Source organism: Ptychodera flava, chromosome 18 (assembly GCF_041260155.1).
Source record: "Ptychodera flava strain L36383 chromosome 18, AS_Pfla_20210202, whole genome shotgun sequence".
Lineage (NCBI taxonomy): Eukaryota > Metazoa > Hemichordata > Enteropneusta > Ptychoderidae > Ptychodera > Ptychodera flava.
Window position 1 is genome coordinate 34212943 of NC_091945.1, and position 26400 is coordinate 34239342.

At 37.4% G+C, this 26400-nt stretch overlaps 2 protein-coding genes across 2 annotated transcripts; both read left to right on the forward strand.

Moving 5' to 3' along the window:
• The first annotated feature begins 1999 nt into the window (after nt 1-1999).
• LOC139117462 (uncharacterized) lies at nt 2000-9465 on the forward strand. The gene is made up of 6 exons (XM_070680586.1): nt 2000-2257; nt 4219-4489; nt 4767-4828; nt 5798-6076; nt 6206-6321; nt 6502-9465. The coding sequence occupies exons 2-5, from the start codon at nt 4447-4449 to the stop codon at nt 6272-6274; spliced, it is 453 nt and encodes a 150-aa protein (XP_070536687.1). The 5' UTR covers nt 2000-2257; nt 4219-4446; the 3' UTR covers nt 6275-6321; nt 6502-9465.
• Nucleotides 9466-10706: 1241 nt separating this feature from the next.
• Nucleotides 10707-24891, forward strand: LOC139117463 (uncharacterized). Its single transcript, XM_070680587.1, has 12 exons — nt 10707-11044; nt 12743-12840; nt 16739-17125; nt 17699-17938; nt 18066-18469; nt 18879-19011; nt 19483-19625; nt 20223-21475; nt 22162-22427; nt 23048-23109; nt 23315-23593; nt 24194-24891. Exons 2-12 carry the CDS (start codon nt 12777-12779, stop codon nt 24263-24265), a joined length of 3303 nt encoding a protein of 1100 aa, XP_070536688.1. The 5' UTR covers nt 10707-11044; nt 12743-12776; the 3' UTR covers nt 24266-24891.
• The last annotated feature ends 1509 nt before the right edge of the window (nt 24892-26400 follow it).

Here is a 26400-nt window from a genome sequence, read left to right on the forward strand (position 1 = left end):
ACATTTTGGCTGAATTCTATCCATACATGCAGCAAGAAGTCGACAGAGAAACTCGACATTAATGGTCAGAAATACAGTTCTCCACAGGTAATATTGGTCGCCACTAAGAAGGACGACTTAAGCCAGGATGAACAGGTTATTTACAACAATCATTTGTGCTTTGATCTTTTCCCAGACTTGTCACAGCCTCAAGTTCTCCTCCACATCCTAGAGCGCCCTCATATTATATTCTCATATGAGAATAGCACTGTGCCTCTATAGCATTCTGGTTCTAGATCATTTTCAATTTCTTGAACTATCATCTCATGTTTTCAATATACACCAACCGCATGGCGTTTGGTTGGGAAATTCTAAATGTAAATGTTTAAGCAGTTGACAGATATGTGTCATATGTGTTATAGACGTTTGCCAAAACACTATTCCAATCTGATAAAGTGCATTTTGCATTCGTCGCACCAAGGTAGCTGACGCCTCGAAAATGGAAGACTTAAGCTTCTATTCAAACTTATTCTCGAGCAAACTTTCAACCATTCTATTTCAAAGTACAGAAGAAAATTCGCGGGTTACCGTGCAAATTTTGGTTCTAGAGAAACAAATTACCCAAAATTTACAGATATTTGAAATTAAAAATGGCCACGATCCCTTTGTGATCCATGGGGAAATAAAGTTCCCGATTTCACAAAATTAAGTCTTTACTCCAGAATTTTCTGAATGATCCCCGCAAGTGGTAGATTAAAGGAATGCGCTAAGGCCAAAAATAATAGGTTTGTTTCTGGTCATTGACATGTGGCAAAAATGGTGCTGCGACGCGGTTTTTTTTTCAATCTTTTTTTTTTATTTTGGGGCGAATGAAAAACAGGAAAAAAGAGTTGACGCACACTTTGAAGAGATGCGGGCGGTGACCAGAAACAAATCAATTTTATTTTGCCTAACAGTTTGAGAGTCCGAATATCTGTCCCCGAGGCACATTCTACCTGAATTTATTGAATTTTCATTTTAAACTATTTCAGGATGAATTCGTCCATGATGTTAGGCTGTATCTTGCAGAAGCATGCGAAGAGGCGTTTGATGCTCATGTGTTTCAAGAAACCTTTATAGTGGCCAACAGAAAAAGCGGAACCGAGGAAGAAGATCCCGAAATCGAGAGGTTGAGAGATTGTCTAAAAGAGGTCTCTGAAGTACCAATCTTCACCGAAGATGTACCGGTGAGATGGCTCCGCTTAGAACTTGTACTGAAGGCGTTAAAAGACCTCAACAAACACGTTGTTACCATTTCGGCTAAGTTCGGCATCGGGGAAGAAGAATCGGAGAAAGTTCTCGAGTACTTCCATAAGACTGGCATCACGTACCACCTTGAAGACTTACTGGTCTTATAAGCAAAATGGCTAACCACCATCTTAGGTCGGGTGATATCGATTAAACTCGGTGACGTTCCTTTCAAGCATCCCAAGAAGGAAAGATTTCTCATCGACCTTCGTCGCCATGGCATCTTGCACGAGGAGCTCTTGGACTTACTTCTCGAAGAAAGACAAAGGACTAACAACAGAGGGCAATCGCAGACAGAAAGTGACTTTACTGGGATTTCGCAGATCGTTGATTTTCCAGAACAAACACAGGCTCTTGACAAATCTGAAGATGAAATTGATGTGATAGGGAAGCGAAGATCGGAGATTTTCTATGTACCAAACAACAATAATCTGCCTGTCGGTCAAGATCAGGTTGACGTCGGGCGCAATACGGAAGTCACAAGACAAAGACACAGACGCTCTCTGACAGGCGAAGGAAGGAAAAGATTGATAGACCTTCTCGGGAACTTTGATCTCGTATTTCCTTTGAATTCGAAACATGAGTCATCAGCGTACATAGTACCTTCCTTGCTATAACTTGACAGATTAGAAGTGCTTCCTCTCGGAGAACAGAAGAGTTACCACACCCTGCCTTTGTATTACCATTTCTCTGGTGGTTTTTACTATCGACTTGTCGTTCGCCGTTTAGAAAATTGGCGCGAAGAGATCGACGAAACCACTCTCAGGAAAAACCTGAAATATCACCATGCTCGCATTCCAGTCAGTAAGCGACATAGAATGACACTGACAAAGATTGGATCAGACATTGTCATGGTGATGTGGTATTCAACAACAGAGAGGACATTTAAACCTCTTCATCCAGAACCTGATCCCGCGAAGTGCAGGGAAGTAAGAATGTTTGTCGAAGAACAGATGAATGATATCATCAGCACATGGATGCCATCGCTCAGGTAAATTAAAGTATTTTATTATTCATATTATCACAGCCACAATTCCTGTAATATTTGTGAAAAGAACTGAAAAAAAGAATGCCCATCGTATTACATTTCTTTTTAACAGCTTATATTTCGGAAATACTGGAAGCTGCTGCGACGTGCAGAATATATGTATGCTGTAGACACATGTAACAACCAGATATGAACTGAATATGCTCACGTGTTTTACAACAGGTTCATTAATAGTAGTAAGCTTCACAGAACAATGAGATATATGTTATCACTATATGTAGCAGGTTTACTCTCAGAGTTTAATCACTAATTACAAAACTTTATTTAATATCCGAATGAGCTGTCAATTAACTTGACACTGCTCAATTCTTTATGGGACAATTAGATATCCATCAGATCAACATTTGCAGCACTTTTTATTTAATTTATTGCTGTAATTTTAGAGTAATGTCACTTATTACAAAGTTTATTAAATATGCAAATAAACCCTACATTAACTTGACACTGTTCAATGATTCATAGCACAATTAAATATTTATCACATCAATATCTGTAGCACGTTTCACAAAATTTTAGTGCCGTAATTTCAGAGTTATATACCGAATTACAAAGTTTATAATATATGCAAATGAACCCTTAATTAATTTTATACTACTAAATGCTTTACAACACAGTTAGATATCTGTCGTTTCAGTATGTGCAGCAGTTTCATCACATTTGATGCAGTTATTTCGGAGTTATATGACTAATTATAAGACTTCATGGAATATGCAAATGAGCTAATTATTAACTTGACACTGCTCAATGCTTCTCAGTACAATTGGATATTTATCAGATCAACATCTGTAGCAAGTTTCATCAAATTTAATGCTTTAATTTTGGAGTATATCACTAATTACAAAGTTCATTAAATATTCAAATGAACCCTTAATTAACTTCACACAACTAAATGCTCTACACCACAATTAGATATCTGTCGGATCAGTATCTGCAGCAGATTTCATCACATTTAGTGCAGTTATTTTGGAGTTATATCACTAATTACAAAACTTCATAAAATATGCAAATGACCTATTTGTTAACTTGACACTGCCAAATGCTTCTCAGTACAATTAGATATTTATCAAAACAATATCTGTACCAAATTTCACTGACTTGGGTGCCGTGATTTCAGAGTTATATACTAATTACGAAGTTCATTAAATATGTAAATGAACCTTAATTAATTTCACACTACTAAATGCTTTACACTACAGTTAGATATCAGTCGGATCAGTATCTGCAGCAGATTTCATCACATTTGGTGAGGTTATATCGGAGTTATATGACTAATTACAAACCTTCATAAAATATGCAAATGAGCTATTTATTAACTTGACACTGCCTAATGCTTCTAAGTATAATTAGATATATATCAGATCAATATTTGTTGCACGTATCATCAAGTTTGGTGCAGGAATTTCAGAGTTATCTCACTAATAACAAAAGTTCATTAAATATGCAAATGAGAAGACAATTGACATGACACTCACAGTATCATCATAATGTTCTTAGATTGTCATCTGTGAAAAGTTTCATGAAATTTTGTGCAGTATTTCTTGATATATGTGTACACTGTCATTACCGTCTCCATAGGGAAACCATTGTATGGAAAAAAAACGATATTGCATAACTTCATTAATATGCAAGCCACACTAACCAAAATCTAATCAGTTCTTGCAAGTAGCACATGGTACATGTGTACCAAATCTGACTTGAATCCGTTCAGGCGTTTTTGAGTTATCGTGTAAACAGACAGACAGACAGACAGACACACACACACACACACTAACACACACACACACACACACACACACGGACAGACAGACAGACATCGCTATGACAATAGCCCACGTGTTTACACACGTGAGCTAAAAATCGTTCGGTCAGATTTTATCTTATTATACTATTACATTTTTCCAAAGATATGAAAGCAGAGTTCGGTGCATCTGTGAAGGTCACAAGAAAAAATACCAAGACTCTGACTGTGAGAAATGGATCGGTGATAATGATTTCGTCTTCCACGATGTCAAAGTAGAACCATCGTACCAAGACACCAAGGAGTGTCAATCGGTTCCTGAAATGAATCTGAGGAAAGGTATTGAACAAACCAGAAAGTATACGTCGGATCCAACAGAGTTCAGTGTACAGAGATGCCCTGTATGATGGATTTAGCACCCGTAAAGACTTTGTTTGGTGAGTAGTATTATTGCCATTTCCACATGTATGTTCGGGATGAAGTGTCTAGAATTACTTCGCTGGAAGAAGCTGTTGCTTTCTGTTAAATGCAAAGACAAATGTAAAGAGAAATAAAATGATGTCGACACGTGTTATGGGCTAGGTGTGAACCATTGTTGACTTCTGTATAATGTGCAAAGGTTGTTTCAACATGGACACAAAAAATACATCAACGTGACTGTGTGTTCAAACCTTCGTGTGCTTAACTGTAAACATATGTACTTCCCTATCCCAGGTGTTTCGCATCCTCTCAAGATGGCTGCAAAAGAATTTATGGAAAGGCTGCCAAAATTAGGAGTGAGTTATTCACACGAGTATTATTTTTAACTTCATTCCAGATATATCTGTCTTAGTAAGGGAACATAAGAATAGCGAAGGCGATTATTGAAATCAGACGACAAAATCATTTCGAATTGCCACCATGAAATAACCAGATATGAACTGAATATGCTCACGTGTTTTACAACAGGTTCATTAATAGTAGTGCGCTTCACAGAACAATAAGATATATGTTATCACTATAAGAAGCAGGCTTTTTTCAACATTGCTCAGTAATCTCAGATTTAATCACTAATTACAAATCAGACGACAAAATCATTTCGAATTGCCACCATGAAATAAAAACGTACATAAATTCTGTTTTTATTAAATCGTCGCATTGTACAAGTATACTAGCGTTCTCAAGTTTCATTACATCTCAATTAGCCGTATCGTTTGATGGATTTTCAGCATTTTTGTTCCGTCTGTCGTGTTGTTCTCAGAATATCAATTCGTATAGCCCAGTATACGACTTGTAACCACCACATCCATTATCAGACATTACACTCAGACTGTATTGACAAGTTTGACACTGGGATATACAGTAGTTTTAATGAGATAAGTTTTAGTCCGGACAAAGACAATGTGTCAACGATAACATTGCTCTGTTTTGGCAAGGTTTTGATAACAATATGTTTTTATGAGGAGAATACGACGTTTGTTTGTTTTACAGAACAAAAAAAAATGATAAACAAAAAAATGAAAATGTTGTAAAGTGTTACAGCTTCCCGTAAAGAAATGCTGAGCTATGCATTCAAGCTTTACATAAACCACAGGGCATTTGGTTGCATTAGACAGAAATTCGAATTTTTTTGCATCTATGCAAGATTCAGTGAGAATATGCATGCTTATCGACGATTTGATGATCTTCTCAGAAATGATTGAATCGCTATGAGAGAGCTAGGTGAGCCTCGTGATCACTTACCTATACCCTATCTTTTCTTTCAGGTTGTAACCTTTGTTTGTCTGATCATCGTCTTCGTGTCGGTGTTCGTATTAGGCATTGAGTCTGCCCTTATCAAGTGCCAAGCCATTCCATCAGTTGCAGGAATTATTCTGCTGTCCCAGTGCGTCGCAACATTTATCATCCTCATCTGTGCCTTTGTACTGGCAACGTGGATGTGCATATTTTACAGTAGGGACGACGACGAATACCGAACTGTGAGGGCGCTGTTCCTGGTCGTACTCTCTGTGACGTTCCCGTACCTACCAATGTTTACGAGAGAGGTAAGGGTAGTCGCTTTTCGATACAGTAAATTGTAGATGTGTATTTTGGTGGGTATATGTTTTAGCATTTTGAACATTATTACTATTTGACTCCAGTAACAATAATTATGACCCTGCCTTTGTTTGTAGATCGCAAAGATGACAGAGGACTGCCCGGAAGAAGAAGTTACTCCTCTTGGTAACAACACCAGCACTTAGAATAATACTGAGAATCTATGCATACTATGCCAAAACGAGTATAAATGGTTTGTAAACGGTCGCTTTTCGGTCCAAACTTTCCTTCAGAACTCAGATATAATACTGTGAAATATTTCCTCCAAATTTTCATTTGTTTATAAATTTGCGGTGTTTGCGTTGAAAATTTACGTTGTCGTAAATACCTAGAGAATCAGTAACAATAATTATGACCCTGCCTTTGTTTGTAGATCGCAAAGATGACAGAGGACTGCCCGGAAGAAGTTACTCCTCTTGGTAACAACACCAGCACTTAGAAGAATACTGAGAATCTATGCATACTATGCCAAAACGAGTATAAATGGTTTGTAAACGGTCGCTTTTCGGTCCAGACTTTCCTTCAGAACTCAGATATAATACTGTGAAATATTTCCTCCAAATTTTCATTTGTTTATAAATTTGCGGTGTTTGCGTTGAAAATTTACGTTGTCGTAAATACCTAGAGAATTTACAAGATTACGGCAAACCTTAAAACTTAAACGTGAGCATCGCCAACCGTAAAACTTAAACTTGAGAATCGACGAACCATGAAACTAACATGCTCAGTTTTGTTGAAATGTTTTGGCGATTATTTTTATATTGCCCCTCTGAGCAAAACACTTGTGCAATAATTACTGTTCAATTGTTTGCGTTATCCTCAACATATCTAAGAAAGTTTTTCACAACTCGTTTTAAGACTGCCTTTCATATATAAGTCTATTTATGCCAAAGATGTAACGATCTGATTTTTTTATCAAAAGCGAGATAAACGATAATCAGGATACTGAGTGTCGTTTTTACCTTCTCGTGTCTATTTATAGACAGAGAAGGTATTAGAGTTGAAAACCAATATGCTGCTGTCAAGAACTTCCGTCTGTCAAGACTTCCGTCTGTCAAGATCCGTTGACGTCATGCCATTGTGATGGGCATATCATAAACTGGTGGGGGTGTTCATGGCTCAGGTTGAGGTGTGGGAGAACGATTTGAGCTATGACAAAAATCAAAGGGGACTTAGCGGCATAGCCACAGTGTTAAGCCTTTCTCCAAGGTTTCTTAGTTGACTACAATCTATTACAGACTACTGAGCTGACGTTAGGGGTACTCACTTTGTGATTGCTCACTCTGTGAGCGCTAGTGTTTGGTACTGAGTTGCGTGGATATTCCCTCATGGCCTCACGTGATCTGGGCCTGTTGCATAATCTGCAGAGATGATCATATGCCTCCGAGTCTGAAAACTGTCATTGTGTAAGCCTGTCGGCATTTTCCTTGCATTTTTTCTCATTTAATTTTGCAAAATGTCGGCGAGTACCTCAATATTTCAAGATAACCCTTTCTTCCCAATCGTTTCCTGGAGTTTCAGAGTCATATGAACGAAAATGAGTGAAAGTTTTAGACAGGAAAATCGGACGTCGGCCATGTTCAATGTTTACAGTACAATCAGAAGTTTACGTGGAGGAATTAACCAACAAACACAGGAGTGTTCATGATGCCCGCCCTCTAGAGGCAGACCCTCCTATATGAAGTACCACATTTGATGCTGTGGAAAGCTTAACCGCACAATGGAGCATTTAAACTTTTAGAAAATGACAAACTGAATAAGAAGGTATTCAGAAAATGTCAAATACTGAGGAAAATGCGCAAATATTCAAAATAAACAGGTTAACTGATTGGTCAGCTATAAAAAACAATGAAAATGTTTATGATCAAGTTTTTGAGATGCGCACATTTTAACAAATAGAGAAATTATTAACATTATAAATATAAGACCAAACTATTTTTTCAGGGATGGGACAGGTTGGAAATGAGGGGTGAGAGACAAAGGCACTCCTATTGCTGCATGTGGATGCAGCCACACCATTTCATTTACAGCATACTTATTCACTGTGTTGTGTTCAAGTTCCATATTGTACTGACTGTCATACAAGGATAACATAAGCAAATCAAATCAAATTAGAAAAGGATCAATGCTGTTGTGTGGATTTTGCTGAACATGGCTGATATTTCGCCCTATATATTTGGTATCCAGCAAAGGCATATTTTGATGTAAAGTCAAAATTAACACTACATTGCTGACAATATATTTTACCGTTTCTGCATGAATTTTTCTTCTTTAAATTATAGTATATTAGTACTTCAAACAGATTAACAGTTATCGTGATGTCAACCCATAATTTTACATCACAAAGACTGTAATTCTGCCAATTTTTTTTGTTTTTCAGTCATTATATAAATTTTGCACTGCACAAGATGATTGAACAAATTGCAATGTGTGAATTTGTAAACTCAAAGAATAAAAATCCTTTGGTCACAAATTAAATTATTTTTTGAAAAGAAATTTACTCTTAAACACTTTTAGCATATATTCTTTACACGGTCATGTATTTCAAGGAAAATATGCCTATTAAAAACAGTAATTTCTTCACTTTCAATTTTTTTCCAATACTATGACAATTATCAGCCATGAGGTTTTACAAACACAAGACCAGATAAGCGTTTTTCATCATTTCCACAGGACTCTTTTTGAAAATCCATTAAAAACAGTTAAAAGTGACTGGAAATGATCACTTGGTATGCATTTAATTTACAGATGCCAGGTTGTGTATTTCACATGCACTCAGGTCAGTAAGGAAGTGCGTCATTACTATTTTGGACTGTTAATTCTTATTTCTGAATGTTTAACTTTTTTCCACATTGAACTATCTTTAGGCAGTTTATACTGTAGCTTAGAATTTTTTTGATTGATGTATTTAATCATCTTTTGGGTTCTTTGGGTCCATATCCCACCTCATGCCCCTACATCATCAACTATTTACCAACAACTCCATGCCAACAACCAATTACCTGACCTGGCCACACATTAGAGAAGGTACAGCGTCATTGACGGTATTTTTTATGTAAACGAATTCCACAACTACGAACAGCTAAATTTGTTTGATAATGTCGGTTTGTACTTCACAAGGGGAATCTTTGAAATGTCGTTAAAAGTAAAAGATTTACAACTCAACTTCCCCATGGATAGTTGTGTACATGTTTACTCAGCCACTATTTTTGTGTTATTTTTGACATCGGATATGTACACCGTCCATGCGACATAACATGTCGGGTACTGCAGTTACAAAAATCAAGAGTGTATGTAGCTTTACTTAAAATAAAATAAAATAAAATACATATTTATAACCGGGAAAGAAGTCTGTGTCTGTTTTTTCCCAGTTTGGCCGTTACGAGCCCTTCAGCTTTCATAGACCACAAAAGACAGTGACAATATCAGTATATCTTGTTTCATTACTTTCTGTTGTTGTGGTAATTCTTCCTCGAGACAGCGACAGGATGCCCAGTGCTATAGCAGACAAGAAGTTTACGTTTTAAAGCATGTAATTTAGAATGACTGATTGATCGTTCCACATATCCCAGCAATTCTTAAAAACCAGACATTTTCAATCGATCCCTTCTACTGTCCTTTTTTGTCCTAACTTGTTTGAAGAGTTTCTGCAGAGAGCGTTGTGATTTTACCAATTGGTTTTCAGTTTGATATCTGACTCGTTGAACAGCTGCACTCTATACAGCCGAGGAAGAGCTGCATGTGACGCCATTCGGACGGAGTGCATTGTATACATTGCTGAACTATGACCCTTGAAGTTGGTAATGTACTTCTTGTCCCAGCGTGGTCCAGAAGAGATCTAGGTCTTTTAGCAGTTCAAATTATCAATCTAAGGATTTGAAAATGCATTCGGTGTTACTTTTACTGATAAATTGTCAACGTACTTTGGAAAAATCATACGTATCTCTAAATACGGTTTCAATTCGCAATTGCAATGCAGCGCTTGACCATAGGATTACATTCAAATTATTTGCTGAATTGAACGGTGCTGCGTATGCAGTCAGAGTTAAATGATTTAAAAATATTACTTTTCATGTATTTTGCATTCGTTTTGTTCTATCTGAAAAAAGATTCTTTGTTCTAACCCAATCATATCGAAATGTCTGGTGTCATTTCTTCACATTGTTATATGTTTACTGACCAATGTAATCATCTACAACTGAATTCTAGTTTGACCAAAATTCACTTTTACAGAATGCATATTTCCAGCCAAGTCGATGCTTTAGGGTTGCGAATAAAAACATAAAAGTTGTATTAACAGAACGAAAATAGATGAAAACAAATTATCAAACTTCTTTTATCCTTGTCATTCATGGTCTTTGTTCGACCTCTGTTCATGATTAATGACGCCAAGGAATCTGTACACACAAGCCATGTAATACGAACCGTTAGTGATATATTTTACTGTGAGCTGATGCTCGACTGAAATAAAAATAACTTTCCAGACAGTTGTCAAAAATAGTTATTCAGTCAGCCATCCTGAACAGAATAATTTACATTGTCTCTGATCATCTCGTTGCGAAACTACGGTGTTCTTATTCAGTCCTAGTGTTCATCACCGCTTTCGAATGTACAGTATACAGACGCTATGGGAGACTGAACACGTAATAGACGATAGTACAGAGTCTTCCATACATAAGAACTTGACGCAGAACATAGCGCATGTGGTGTAGTCCTATTTCGATGACGTCAATGTTTTGAAATCTGAAGCTGGATGGACAAGTTTGGAATTTGACCCTGCGTAAGACGGACATCACACAGACCATGAGAGGATACAGTGCTAGTGGTCGCCCGTGTACGTGAGTGTGAAGGCAAGCGATGCCCGACAGATACAACTGGTCTTCTCACTAGATTTAATCTAAACCAAATGTGAGCAGGTGAGAAATTATGATAGTATCTACTCACACGTTCACAGTGTTTAACTTCAACTGTACGCCCACGACAAGGACAGAACAGTCTATAGTTTATGTTATGTGCGCAGACTTTTGTTTCCGAGTATGGACGGTTCAGACAGCATGCATTGTTTGTATTGGCAATGACCTGAAACGTGTAATAACGCTGTGTTTTAATAACACAAAAATTGTGTGACTTCTCCATTGGCTTTATAGTTTGTATTACGACATTTAATTTTGCAGTGATGCGAGATTGTGAATTTGGCTTTTTTTAAAGGTTCCAGGAAAAACCGTCAGAGGATTATATAATTAATTGTCAATAGTTTTTTACGCAGTCGGCACGGTGTAAGTGATGTTGTTTCTTGGCAATAAAACGGTTACGTTGTTTCTCTCAAAAGTTTACGAAAGCACTGGACGCCAATTACTGTATGTGACGGTTAGCAAATGGTATTGAATTATAGGCTTTTCTGTACATATCCTGTGATTTTACATACCGAGTACATACCGATTGGGAATGTTGTTGTCGCGAAGACAAATATAACTGTCTGTGTCAGGAAAAACAAGAGTACGTTTTGTAGAGGAGGCCTACTAGATGGTAGCGATCGACAGAGGGGCCAACCGCTATCATGATTTTCCAATATAAGTTTAGGTCTGACCTCATGGTAGAGATGGTATTGGGTTACTGCAATCTGCCATGATAGCGTCTAATGCGGCCTCAACTTTATACTTTATTGTATGTGTTCAGTATTACCATAAAACAACTGAGTTTTATGGCTGGCCTATACATATCACGTTTAATCGAAACTGACTACAGTAACTGTTATATGAAAGGATGCCAAAGACTAAAAAAAAACTCGATTGTCCAGCGCATACATCGGACACAAGAGCCCCTGGGTAATTTTGCCATGGATTGTCGGATATCCATTACATCCCAGTAAATTTTGTGGATCACTTCATAAAGATTATTAGACATCGAGTTTGATCCGTGTAGCCTCAAAAGGAATTGCAGTCAAATCAATTGTTGGCAAAGTATTTATGTGCTGTGACTGTTATCTCGATTTTCCCTGTTTTTTTTTTTTTACATCTTGTAATGTTTACTGACTGAAAATTTTCATGATGGCGAGACATTGGGCTGCATAGCTCGTGTCATGGTATGAAATACATGTGACGACAGTCTCTATACTGCGTTTTAACATACAGTGAGAGAAAGAAGTGAACGAACAACTCGAGTAGGGTGAGTGATAAAAGAACTGAAACATTTGGATATGGGCCACAACTTGGAAAGGAAACAAACGGCGTCGAGTGTAAGGAAACAAAGTTGTGCACAGATTGATTTAGCGAAGCTTTGAATTCTTATGGCCGGGATGGGTTGGTTCTTGTGGGAAAGTGTAACGGAATTGTGCGTTTTGCTACACAGAACTTTCAAAATTGCCAACGCAAATAAATAACCCCGTTTCAGTGTACATGTTTCCCGAAAAGACGCGATTCACCGCATGTTTTGGTTGTGAATACAAATGTTTTTGTCGCTATAGCCCAGACAACAATAAAATGTTCCCCCGGAATCGCCACATCTTCTTTTGCCGTGTTTCGATTTGGAATTCATTTCGTCAAACTGTTGTGTGAGATTCGTTTAATGACAAGCAGAAATAACGTTAATTTGCGATTTCCGTTTTCACTTGACAGGTACTGGATGATACTAAAGGTTTGACTAATCACCATGGAGACGACAGAGAGTCGATTCGACAATTATCTGAGAGAACTGTCAGAAAAGATAAGTCTAGGTGAGATATGCACAGTATTTAACAGAACTATTCTAGTATCTCTTCACCTAAAGTTCATTCTCACTTCGTCAGCTTCAGTTCTTTGCGTCGTGCCGGTTAAACTCTTTGTCACACTCCGGAGTGCGTAATAGTGCATGAGACCATCCTATTCATTATAATAAATTAGTAAAGATTTGTTCGGGACACTAGAATTTCGGATATCCTTCCCATTTACATGAAGCATCCTCATTCTCAGTAAAGAATTGCCTTGGCATCTGGACGAAATTTTCAAGCACAATATCGGCGTATAGAACTGTCACATTACAAAATGATATGCCCTAATAGAAAAATCAGTCATTTAACATTTCACATGTACAGACAAGACCATACCCATTGAAATTGCACGCGAAAGTGAAAGTGAAAGATGGTGATTTTTTAGTTTCGTTTGATATCAATAAGTTTTGCAGATGTGAAAATATATTTGCAACTTATTTGCTATTTATGTCTTAGTTATGCACAGCTCTCACGATGATATTTTGAGATTTAATTGATATAGATGGTATGGTTGGAACTTCAGTTCTTCACTCTCTCACAGCCCATCGTTAGCTACGCAATGTAGCAACAGCTTTAATCGGAGTCAGAGAGCTTTCGAAGCCAGCTGGCCTTCGGTAGGGCTATGCAACACCGTTGAGGGCACATCAGGGATTAGTCAATATTTTTTTTTTATTAATTTTATTTACTTTGAAGAAAAAAAAGCGCACAAAACGACAACAAAACAATACATAACACAGAAATCACAGGTGTACGAGGTAAAGAAGCTTACATTTCTAGGGGCACAAACATACCCCATTTCGTATTAAATTTCGTTTCACTTAAAACTTTCTGTTCAATGCCATTATTTCTTTTACTTTCTTTTGGAAGGATATTAAAGATGGTGTAATTTTTGTATATCTGCTTGCATACAATAGATATTTCCCAATAAGTATGATATGATTCAGTATGTTAGAATCACTTGGAGAACCTAATATAATGGCCTTACATGAAAACGACACACTTACATAGACCTTCAAAAAATTTTCTATAGCTTTCCACAACTTTTGTGCAATTTCACAATGCCAAAAAGATGCTCTACAGTTTCAATCTGGCCACAATGTTCACAAGTATTATCAGTTCTTACTTACTTTTGAAAAGGAAGAGATTTGTTGCTATGATACGATGAAGAACCTTAAACTGAAAAACTCTATAAGCTTTTCCTCCTTGGTAACTTTGTAAGGAAGATGCCAAACTTGCTTCCAGTTTACTTCTGTATCTTTAACATAGTCCATTTGCTCAAACTTAATCTCAGCAGTAGGTCTTGCAAATTTTCTTTTAACAAGTAAACTATAAAAGTCCTGTGATTTACCTTTACCAATATCCACAACAATCCTCTCACAAATATCTACATTTGAAATGTGGTTACAAGCAAAAATTAAATCTTTCCATTCTCTTGGTATGGCATTAATAATGCCCAAATACGTTACAAAATCAGTGGAAACACTATATTTACTAATAAAGCTAGCATATGACATGAATTTACCATCATCATCAATAAGATTATGAATATATACTATGCCCTTGTTAATCCACTTATCATAACAAACTGATTTACCTTCAACTAGAATATTCTCTTTATTCCAAATTATCTCTGAGATAGCATCTTGATAAATTGTAGGTAAACTATAATTTTGTAACTCTTTCCAAAATCTCAGAACAGCCCTGTAAAACAAGGGGATGATGGATTGCATTCTATGAATATTGTAATTACACTTCAGTAAAACTGTCAATTTCCCAGGAGGACGGAAATAAAATTTGGGTATTATTACCCATAAAGCAGTACTTTTGGCAATACGTACGGCCCATGCTAATTTGAAGGCCTTATTTTGAATTTCAATGTCAATCACACGTAGTCCACCCTATTTCAACCCTCCAATCAGCCAGTCGTTTTTTATATGGTGTTTCTCTCCTCTCCACAAAAAGTTGAACAAATGAGACCTTGTACAACTTATTTCCTTATCAGGGATTGAAATTGAATTCAAAACCTAAAGTAAGTTTGAGAATCCAAAAGATTTTAAAACTACCACTTTTCCTTTAATAGAAAGATCTCGTGATTTCCAAATATTTAACTTGTCAAACATTTTTTTTCATTTTACAACTGAAGTTGAGATATAAATTCTTTGAGACATTGTGGCTTAGAAAGATACCTAAACACCTTATTGGATCATTTTGGGTGTTATTTCATAAATCGCTTTCCACTGATGTTTCAAAGTACCCAAAAGCAATAATTCTGTCTTCTCTAAGTTAACTTCCAACCCTGAAAAGTCTTTAAATGGCTAAGCATTGACACAAGCAATTTTAACAGATTTTTGATCTTTTAAAATTAAAGTGGTATCATCTGCAAATCCAGAAATGGTTTGTTTTTGCCCATTTGGTAGTCTTATACCTTTTAAATTACAATTGGAGCGGACTGCTATAGCCAGCAGCTTGATTGCTATCACAAAAAGTGCAGTAGACAGGGGACAACCTTGTCTTATTCCCCTTTGTAATTTGAACCAGCCAGTAGAGTGACCATTGTTAAGAACACAGCTTTCAATATTATTGTAAAATACAGATACCCATTTCTTAAAGGAATCTCCAAAATTAAATAAATCAATGGCTTTGTTCAAAAAATTCCATTCTAAGGTGTCAAACGCTTTAGTAAAATCGATAAACATCATTGCTGCTGGTTGCCCAGTGCTTTCACACAAATCTATAATATCTGAAAATAAGCGAATATTGTCAATAATTTTTCTTCCTGGGATAAATGCGGACTGATCCTCATGAATAATTAACGGCAAAACATTTTCCAATCTTTTGGCAATACATCTACTAGCCAGCTTGTAATCAGTATTGAGCAGAGATAATGGTCTCCAATTACGAAGCTGGGATAGGTCTTTGTCCGGCTTTGGTAATAAAATAATGACAGCTTGTTTTTGTGAATTTGAAAGCATTCCTCTGTTATAAGCAAAGTTCAGAGAGGCTAACAAGGCATCACTAATTACTTCCCAGAAAAACAAGTAAAACTTTTGAGGTAGACCGTCACTACCAGGAGACTTGTTTTTTGGAGCTCGTTTTAGTGCATTAAAATCTCATCCTTTGTCAGGGGGCCCTCACACAGATGAACTTTATCTGGAGGCACTTTGGGATATTTGAATGATTGAAAAATCATTATCATCAGATGTATGTAACTCTAAAACAGACAAAGAATACAAGTTGGAATAAAATGTTTTTATTTCATGCAAATCTCTTTTTCACCTTGAATAAGGTGATACTCACTCTCAGTTGACTTATTGTTTTCTTAGTTTCTTTTTTCTAAATTTAAAAAATATTTTGAACTCTTTCCCTTCTTATACCACTGTTCTCTAGATCTGACAGCTGATAGGGATTAGTCAATATGCTGCATAGCCAACCAAGAGCTGTGAGAGTCTTGTCTTAATCCAATTTTTTTCCTTTGAAGCAATGATAATTTCATTCTACATTCAGCGACACTTATTGTAGTCAACATGTGCATGCACGTGAATCATCAGAATAAATTAAGTCCGAACTCGAATTCAATTTCACCGTTATATATTCATTGTACCTACAATCATATCATCATATTCAACGAAGGACCAATTCATATAAGAAAATCGCAAAGTATGTTTCTGTTTGTTTCAAGCGCCCTCAAGATAAGCAAATTACTACTGAGAGGAAGACACGCTATTCACGTGCACTAATTGCTACAGATACAAATATTTTCAATGTTGTGTTGAACTCAAGAATTTTAACAATGTTTAGTCTGTTACAATAAACTGAAGTGTAGAAGATTTTGTAAACACAAAATTGGTACGTTTACAACTTTCAGATGATTTACGGAAACTTGTGGCTCTGTGCGGTGGTCTTACACCCAGTATCACGAGGAAAGACAGAGCTGACATCCTGAGCCGAGGCAACACATATGCTTTGCTAGCAAAACTGAGAGAAATTGGGCATATCTCAGAAACAAAACCCGTGGTGCTTGTGCAACTTCTACAAAAAGTCAGCAGACCAGACTTGATCGATGATCTCAGAGTGAGGTATTCCCTAGGCTTTCACAGACACGTCACAGCCATTGACTATGACAAGGCGTTGGAGGAAAGAAATCGTCATCAAGCTAAACGAAGATCGCGCCAGGGTACGACAGAAATTGCTCAACCAATAAAAGCGGGTGAATCTCTTGAAGAAAAATATCCATCGCAAACAACGGAAATCGGTAAGTTGCAATTTTTAAAATTTGTTTTCTATTGTTTGCTTGTTTTTCATTATCCAGCATGTATTGCTCATTGAATGTGCGGGTTTTTCGTTTCCATGGACAAAAAGATCATAAAATATGATAATCCATGAGCAGTGAGAGTGAAGTTTAGATACTCATTTTTGTTTGTTTGTTTGTTTGTTTGTTTGTTTGTTTGTTTGTTTGTTTTTTAAATCCCCTGGAATATTCAAACACAGGCCACCCGTACATTCCTCATGTACTCTCACCAATTTTTTTTTAATTCTACCAATATACATTATTACTGCAATGATGTGTGTACCGATCTGAACGGTTAGTTTGTCACATATTGTTAGCTGGTTTCAGTGAAAGCAAAGCCGTTTGCTACAGTTTGAAAACTTATCATGTAAATATATCAATGCTACTGTATCGTGACAAATGACAGTCAAAAGTATCGTCGAATTGCTGATTATGGCGACAAGACAGTGTTCAAACACTTTCAAATATATTTTACATATAGTTCACGCATGCAATATGTATTCTTCATATGTTCATCATTTGTTTTTATTTTTTCAGAATTTGCTATCGACGGGCCAAGAAGTAAAACCCACGCCGTCAAGGCCGAAAAAAGCCTTCTAGAGTCGGATATTAAAATCAAAACAAAACGAGGACGAGTGATGATTGTCGGCCAGTTTGGAGTCGGGAAAACGAGCCTTAAACGAAGTCTCTTCAAAGAGGAGTTTAATCCTAGACACGATTCTACAAAAGGCATAGACTTGGTTCGATTTTCTATCGATATCTCGAACTTTTTTGAAGGTATGTGTCTTTCCATTTAATCTTCAAGATATCATTCCAATGGTAATCTTACCTGCATCACACAACATATTTCACCTAATGAGAAGTGTCATTCCACCGCTTGACGTGAAGTTATGTTCAATTTCAGTTGCTGACAAGACCAAAATTTCTCCAACGCAAATAGTCATGCGCAAGTTACTAGCAGATGAGATGCGAGAACTGTTGAGTCCAACGGAGAAGATGCCAGAAAAGCCGATTTCAAACCACGATTCAAACGTGCCTGTGAAATCGGAACATGATGTCCCTTTACGTCAAATCAAACATGATGATGAAGAATACCCTAATGTCGATGATGACGTCTTCCAAGATGAGAATAATGGCGACGATCTGGGGTCACTCGATTTGTTGTCACAGTTGCTATTCGAAGACGAGGATGAACTAAAACTTCTTGAAAACTTAAACGTCAATCAGATTGGAATGGACATGGAGTCGTTCTGTGATTTCGGTTTATGGGATTTTGCAGGACAAAGTGTCTACTATACAACTCACCAGGTAATTCTCTAGGATCGTCTACATATTACGCATGGATAACATATTACTGTTGATGCAGCCTCAATTTGTCATCTAAAAACAAACTCCTTTTGTAAAGTAGATTTCATCATGATATTGTAAACTGCATTATAAATTCGATTTCTATGCCCGAAGAGTGAATCTACCTCTTATTATCTCCCTCTGACAATCAGCGAAGGAATTACAGTTAGTATTCTTCAGTTTCTATCATCGATGGCGTCATTTGTAATGTTTACGGTTTTGTTCACTTCCAGTGGACATGCAGGAAATGTCGTATTCAGCCTACACTCTGATCGAAATGACTTTGTCAAGTTGTGGCTAATTTACATTCATTCAACAATTTAATACATATTCAATGAAAACGTGATTAATAAATACATTTCTTTATAAGGTGTTCCTGGATAACAAGTCGATATTCATCCTAGTTGCGGATGCGTCACGTGATCTGGACGAAGAGTGTCCAATGGACGAGTGTGAATCTAGGGGTGAACGCCAATGCTGGAAAAAGAAAATGAAATATAAAGGTGACAAATCGCTGTATTTCCCACTTTTAATGTTTAGTTCAATTTATATTAGATTCGTTTTCATGTCAATCTAACGACTTACGAGTGTCAGCAACGACGGTTCCTATGTGTTCAGTGAATAATAGTACTTGGCAATACGGTAGTTGCGAAAGGTATAATGGATCAAATCGGAGCTGAAAAAACAACGCGGTTACACAGTTTTCAACGACAGTTGTCACGACACGATAGTTGATGCCATCAGTATTTTGTTTGCATCCATTACATCTCAGAGAAACAACGTGCTGAGATTCTCTACCCACTCACTGCTTGAGGCTGTCAGTCATTGGTAAAGTTAACCTAGGGTAATTTACAAAGGAACAACAAACATGCACTCTTGTAGAACGATAGATCTTTCAAAATTCTATGTTCCGTTCTTTTATACTGAAAGGAACATAACGAAAAAACACTTCTATTATTTATTCTAAATTACAGATTACCTGACATTTTGGTTGAATTCAATACACACATGCAGTAAGAGATCAACGGAGACCATCGTAATTGATGACCAAGAATATACGACTCCTCTCATAATATTGGTTGCCACAAAGAAGGACAAATTAAACAAAGATCAACAGGTTAGTTTATCTTCAGATACAGTCACAGTGATGGAACCACAATCTCTATGCCTATAATTGCAATGATCTGTAACTTCGTAATTTTTAGACATTTCACACTTTCGGTTACAAAAATGACAGGACTACTCTCTTTAAAACTTGAATACATCCACGAAAGATATGCAATACTGTCATCATCGTTCCCTGTCACGTGTCTGTCAGCGGAGAGCTATATACAATTGTGTAGTACCTATCGGATAACGGTACTAGCATGAAATGCACACCACACGTCACACACTTGTGTCACCACGTACACATCTTTATAGTGTTGTACACAGACCTGTGTGACAGCACTGTAAAATTCAATGCCATCTTTGCTGACATTGACAAGGAAAACAGGTTTGTGAAAGGGCTACGCATCACAGAGCTAAGATTTTTTCTGTGTGATAATATCACGCCACCAAGAAAGCATGAAGGATTATTTCTGACCAAACATTTGACTGCCGTTAATGGTTATTCTTTGACTGAGTTTTGGTGTCGCTGTCTGACAGAGAGAAATTGAGGTTACAGAGTTTGTAAAAATTGTGTAACTGTTACGGCATCTTTTTACTCTCACAGGATGAATTTGTCCAAGAGATGAGGTTGTATCTAGCTGAGGAATGTGAAGAGGCCTTCGACGCCCATGTATTCCAGGAAACCTTCATTATTGACAACAGCAAAAGTGGAACAGATGAAGAGGATCCTGAAATCCAGCGATTGAGAGAATGTTTAAAAGTGATCGCCGATGCACCAATATTCACAACAGATGTTCCCGTGAAATGGTTACGGTTAGAACTTGTCCTGAAGGCGCTGAAAGATCTAAACAAACACGTCGTTAGCATTTCCTTCTTCAACCACTACGCAACAAAACTTGGAATTACTGAAAAAGAAACATCAGAAATCTTGAAATATTTCCATGCAATCGGCATCGTCTATTTCTTTGAAGATTTGCTCGTTTTGGAAGCGAAATGGCTGACTGGCATTCTAAGTAGAGTGATATTGATGAAGCTGGGCGATTTTCCGATTAAACATCCAAAGAAGAAGGTGGAGCGTTTCCTTATAAACCTTAGAAGATACGGCATCTTGCATGATGAACTGTTGGATTTTATTTTGGATGAACGAAAACGAATCAAAAGCGCAAAATCCGACATGATCGAAGGCAGTCTTACGGGCATCTCACAAATTTGTTATCTTCAAAAAAGATGCACGGCACAGAAGGAGAAAAACAAAGCAGTTGAAAACAATCTTGCGTATGATGCTCGCCAGTCTGTTCAAGAAATCACTTCTGTATCAAACGAGGAAGCGATGTGTGCAGACAGCGGTGATTCGAGAACCACTAAGGGACGACAAAGAGTTGTTGAACTTCTGAAGCAGTTTGATCTTGTTTATCCTTTGAACCGTGCTGCCGTGTCGAAATCTTACATCGTACCTTCCTTACTTCAACTTGACAGATTAGAAGTGCTTCCTCTCGGAGAAGAGAAGAGTTACCACACCCTGCCTTTGTATTACCATTTCTCAGGTGGTTTTCTTCCAGAAGGGTTTTACTATCGACTTGTCGTTCGCTGTTTGGAAAATTGGCGCGAAGAGATCGACGAAACCACTCTCAGGAAAAACCTGAAATATCACCATGCTCGCATTCCCGTCAGTAAGCGACACAGAATGACACTGACAAAGATTGGCTCGGACGTTGTCATGGTGATGTGGTATTCCACAACGGAGCGAACATTTAAACCTCTTCATCCAAAACCAGACCCAGCGAAGTGCAGAGATGCTAGAATATTTGTGGAAAGCGCCATGAATGATATCATCGAAACGTGGATGCCGTCGTTAAGGTACTACAGTTTTAACACTGCGCATGCGCCGGTAAAATGTATCGCATACACAGTGATAAACAAAACATCATGAGACTATTCCACTATTAATCTTAATACTCAAATATCACTTTATATTTGTCTGTTTCATTGAAATATGCTACCCTGCAGAATACCAATATTCGCATTCTAGGGTAACGGAGGTACAATTAGTCGCGTCGGAGGACTGGTCAATGAAAAGACTTCACAGAGCGTTAATTTTTCAAACATTTTATGCAGGTGAGCCGTGTTGATTTTTGAAAAGCAAATCACACGAAGGTTGGCTAATAAAAATGTGTATAATTTCGGGGTGTATAGAATGCACGCTGTGCACAATCTGAGAAAAAAATTGTCAAATTTTGGTACGAATGTAAGCATCCCGACCACAGGTACGAAGATTTAATAGTCAAACTCTTCCTAGGTCACACCACACAAGTGTTGGTGGCACCTTCGTGGATGCGTTCATGTAAATATGAGCTAAACGCAGTAGCCTGTTTTCTAAAATTCCATTCTGAGCCATAGACGTGTGTATATACGCCTAAGAAGAACACTTCTCAGGCGAATATACACACGTGTAAGGGGCGCGTATGCGCAGAGCGGAATTATAGAAAATTGGCGACTCAGTATGTATTGATAAACCTAGCATGTAATAAAATTTATTTTGTTAGATATGATGCCAAAGTTAGATGCAGCTGTGAAGGTCACAAGAAAAAATACCAAGACTCTGACTGTGAGAAATGGATCGGTGATAATGATTTCGTCTACCACGATGTCAAAGTAGAACCACCGTACCAAGTCAAGAAGTGTCAATCGGTTCCTGAAATGAATCTGACGAAAGGTATCGAACAAACCAGAAAGTACGTCGGACCCAACAGAGTTCAATGTACAGAGATGCCCTGTATGATGGATTTACAGCCAGTAAAGACTTGGTTTGGTGAGTGAAACATGGGAATTGGGTAAACTCAAATTTGTGCTTGTTAGTGTAACATTTACAAGCAGATATCAAAAAGAAATACATTGATTGAGCTTGGGTAAGTGGAGGTGAATTGAGTTTGCTTCGTGCACACCTGAGATATCAGAGGTCGTTGACACTCACAAAATAAATACAGCAACAAGTTAGAGTGTAAGTCACAAAAATACCACATATTGCGGAGCAAAAAGCTCTGATTTTTCTCAGGTTGCAATGTCTGCCAATTTTTTATATTCTCAGGCCCATTAGCGACGCACACTGTTATACTGGTGAGAATCTCAGGATAGAGTAACTAGGCAATTAGCTGAATTTGCACTATTCTATGGCCATGTTACTGTAATTTTCTTTTTTGATTATTAAGAAACACCATGCTAGCGATACTGACAACAAAATAAGAATTGCGTTTTTCGCCTACAGGATTCGTAACTGTATATCATTTCACCGATATTGACAACACTATGACCTCGACTTTTGTGTTCAGTTGTTTCAAAGCTAAAATATACCGTACCTCGTCTCCTGACGAGAAACGGAAAATCGTGTAACAATTTGTTTAGAGTAATTGTCATATCACATCCTATATTCAGGTGTTTCCAGCTCTGTCAGACTGGCATTGAAAGATTTTACTGAAAGGATGCCAAAGTTAGGTGTAAGTATTGAACATTTTCATTTAAAGATCTGCATGATTTGGATTCTCAACTTCTCAGTGTGTTTCGTTTGCTAATAATCTTAAACTGTGAAGTGTGAAAGATTGGCATGACAAATGAACATTGTATTATTTAATTGCATTTAAAATGCGGCGACCTAATCTTATTTGATCTGATAGGTTTTATTCGTTTTATATTTCCCTGTAGGTGGTTGCCATGTCGTGTGTAGTCATCGTCTTCTTCTGGTTGTTTGTTCTGGCAATAGAGTCAGTCTTGATTGAGTGCGAACCGATTTCATCTTCGACGGGTATTGCTATGTTGGTCCAGTGCATCGCGATATTTCTCATTCTCATCTGTGCATTCTCATTGGCTACTTGGCTGTGTATATTTTACAGCAGGAATGATGATGAATACCGAACTGTGAGGGCGCTCTTCCTTGTTGTGCTATCCATGATGTTCATTTACATGTCTACCTTCGCGAAAGAGGTCAGTCAGTGTTGTCAATAGAAACTTATATCTGTGTCTTTAGACCGTTATTCAAACAGATGAACACAAATTTGACACATGTATTTGACAAATATGGACAAATCTGAAGCTGCGAAGTTTCAACGATTTGAACAAGATAGACAGTTATATTTCATCCTTTCATCCATCGTCCTAGTCCTTAACGTTTTTTGGGGGTTTGAAATTGTGACTCACCTCACTATACGAATTTTATTTCTTGAAATGTAGTAAATGAAATGAAAAGCGACCCATGCGGGACTTGAACCCATCACCGAATACATTTCGGATGCTCTACCAACATGCTTTGCATGTCATTCATGACGTTTGTCATGAATGACATGCATTGCATAACGCAATTCGATTTTGTAATCGTTTTCTCCTCATTACTTTCTTTTTCTTTTAATGTCGCTCATCTTGTGTCACAGCTGCCTGTTTGTTCAACTTTACAAATGTCTGACGGCTGCTGCGATAAATGAAACCCATTAGATTACGATTTATCCTGACTTCACACTGTAATTTTGGTTTTAAAAACAACAATGATGTTACACTTTTCACCGTTTTTGTTTTCTTGTTTTCTTACAGATCTCAAAGATGACAGAGGACTGTCCGCACCCAGAGATAAATGACGTGCCCAGCAATCAAACCGTGACCTAGGCTTTTTGTTCCCTTGGTTGTGTTTGTTCATCGGTGATATTACACAGACAACGTGCGTTTCATTCCATAGACGTTACGGATAACGCATTTCGTAAACGTTTGTAAAATAATCGGGTTTAACGATTTGTATAATGTGGTTCAAAGTTGTGAAGAATTTAATATCAATCTCAAATGGATTAAACAGTGTTTTAGATGTTAGCTGGTGGGCTACACAATTGGGTTTATACGAGTGAGTCACATTATTATTATTCGTCTTTTTAAGGTAGAACGCACCTCGGGGACAGACATTCGGACTCTCAAACTTTTACAATTCTCTTCTGATATACCACATGTGGGGGTTCATTTTAAAGCTCTCGGTGAAAGAAAACTTTTCACCGACTTAGTTTTTCGAAATTCGAAAATTTTATTTTTCTCCATAGAGTTAACACAGGGATGGCGGCCATTTTGAATTTCTAATATCGTTAAATCTTGGGTAATTTGTTTCTCTAGTACCAAAATTTGCACGGTGACCCCCTATTTTATTCTTGATTTTGAAAGAGAATGATTGAAAGATTCCTTGAGGAAAGTTAGAGCAAAAGTTTAAGTCTTTCACTTTCGAGGTGCATACTACCTTAAGCGATGACAGCAAATAGTTATATACAGCTACTACTACAATTTCAACAATATATATGAAACTGTTGCTTGATAGTTAACGCCAAGTAGACTGTGAGACGAAATGTCTTTTTCTTTCCGCAATGAGACCGTGAAATGGACTTGACAATCATGCATTAATGTATATTGTCATTCATTAACAACCATTGAAAATAGACAATGGCACCAAATTACAGAGTGTTATCACGTTGTGCTGAAGTTGGGCATGCACACCTCAATGATCAATTTCAATTAGAAAAGAGTGCTTTTATTGTGTTTCAGTGCAACTGTGTGCCTTGTGATTATCAGTGAAATGTTTGCCTTCGTTCAAAGCAGTTTTATTTCAATATTTATGATAATTACCAGGATCTGAATGTTATGAGTTCATTGGTCGTAGGTGACAGTGTTGTTACAGTTGAATTGTGTGCAATATTTGTACTCAACGATGGCTTTAAATTGCTGACTATCATGCCTTATAGCTCCATCGGCCGCAACTTCTAATGCATTTTCTTAGATTGGATTGTCAGTAAAATCATGTCGAAGTTCCTAGTATTAAATTGTCTACATCTGTGTTACGTCCCATGTTGTTGTTGATTGAAATGTAGACCAGAATTCAAGAACAAAATTGCATGTTGTACACGATGTATAGTCTGCAAAGGTTTCTGGAAACTTCGGGATACTTCGGGAAAGAGGGATAGCGAAAATAATTAAAATATTGTCAAAAGTTACAGCTATTAATTTTTTTCTTTGAGAGGTTAGAAAGAGTTTGAATTATTTTCTCCTTCGCACAAAATATAGTGCTTCCTGGCGAGTTATGAACATCAATCGTTGATGCAACATGAGAATTTCATCAAAAGAAGCGGTCCTTCTACTCAAGTTGCAAATCGCGGGCTGTAAGTCCGTACACCGCCTTCATCTCTGCACCTGCTGCAACCACGTTCACGGTACCATTAGTGTCTTCGTCCCGTATCAGTTTGACAACCATTTCCCCGACTTCCAGTGGCCTATCAGAAACAATTTGAAAATCATTTGCTGGAGTGTTAACGCTGTATTACAACCCTTTTCAGAATTAGAGCGCGAAGCCACTGCAGTGAACTACAATAAAACTGCTTACACTAATTAGTTTCAGCTGTAGTCGTGGCCACTTTGGTGTTGAACAAGGCTATTTGATAAAGACCAAAAAGTTTGCTTGTACAAAGGCAAACTAGCTCTGTCTGAGGCTCGAGTTGTAAATGAGAGTTTACGATTGGCACCCTGTGTTCAAGATTAAGATACAATGTAACATACCATGCACTGGTCCATGTACAAATCTTTTTATTTCAACTTCCCCAGACAAACTGTCTGCATGGGACATACAATGTTGTCGACTTTGCCAGCTGGCTACAGCTGAAACTAAATAGTGTGAGCAGTTTTATTGCAGTTCACTGCAGTGGCTTCGCGCTCTAATTCTGAAAAGGGTTGTAGAACGAAAGCGGATTTAGTGAGCTTTATGAATTTCAGAGTGA

What these genes read in the sequence shown, in the direction of transcription:
- LOC139117462 (XM_070680586.1), top strand. Translation starts at nt 4,447, where the DNA reads ATGCCCTGTATGATGGATTTAGCACCCGTAAAGACTTTGTTTG. An exon ending in AAAGGCTGCCAAAATTAGGA is followed by an intron (nt 4,829 to 5,797) that starts GTGAGTTATTCA and finishes CTTTTCTTTCAG; the next exon opens with GTTGTAACCTTTGTTTGTCT. An exon ending in TACCAATGTTTACGAGAGAG is followed by an intron (nt 6,077 to 6,205) that starts GTAAGGGTAGTC and finishes CTTTGTTTGTAG; the next exon opens with ATCGCAAAGATGACAGAGGA.
- LOC139117463 (XM_070680587.1), top strand. Translation starts at nt 12,777, where the DNA reads ATGGAGACGACAGAGAGTCGATTCGACAATTATCTGAGAGAACTGTCA. An exon ending in TCTACTATACAACTCACCAG is followed by an intron (nt 18,470 to 18,878) that starts GTAATTCTCTAG and finishes TTTCTTTATAAG; the next exon opens with GTGTTCCTGGATAACAAGTC. An exon ending in AAAGAAAATGAAATATAAAG is followed by an intron (nt 19,012 to 19,482) that starts GTGACAAATCGC and finishes TCTAAATTACAG; the next exon opens with ATTACCTGACATTTTGGTTG.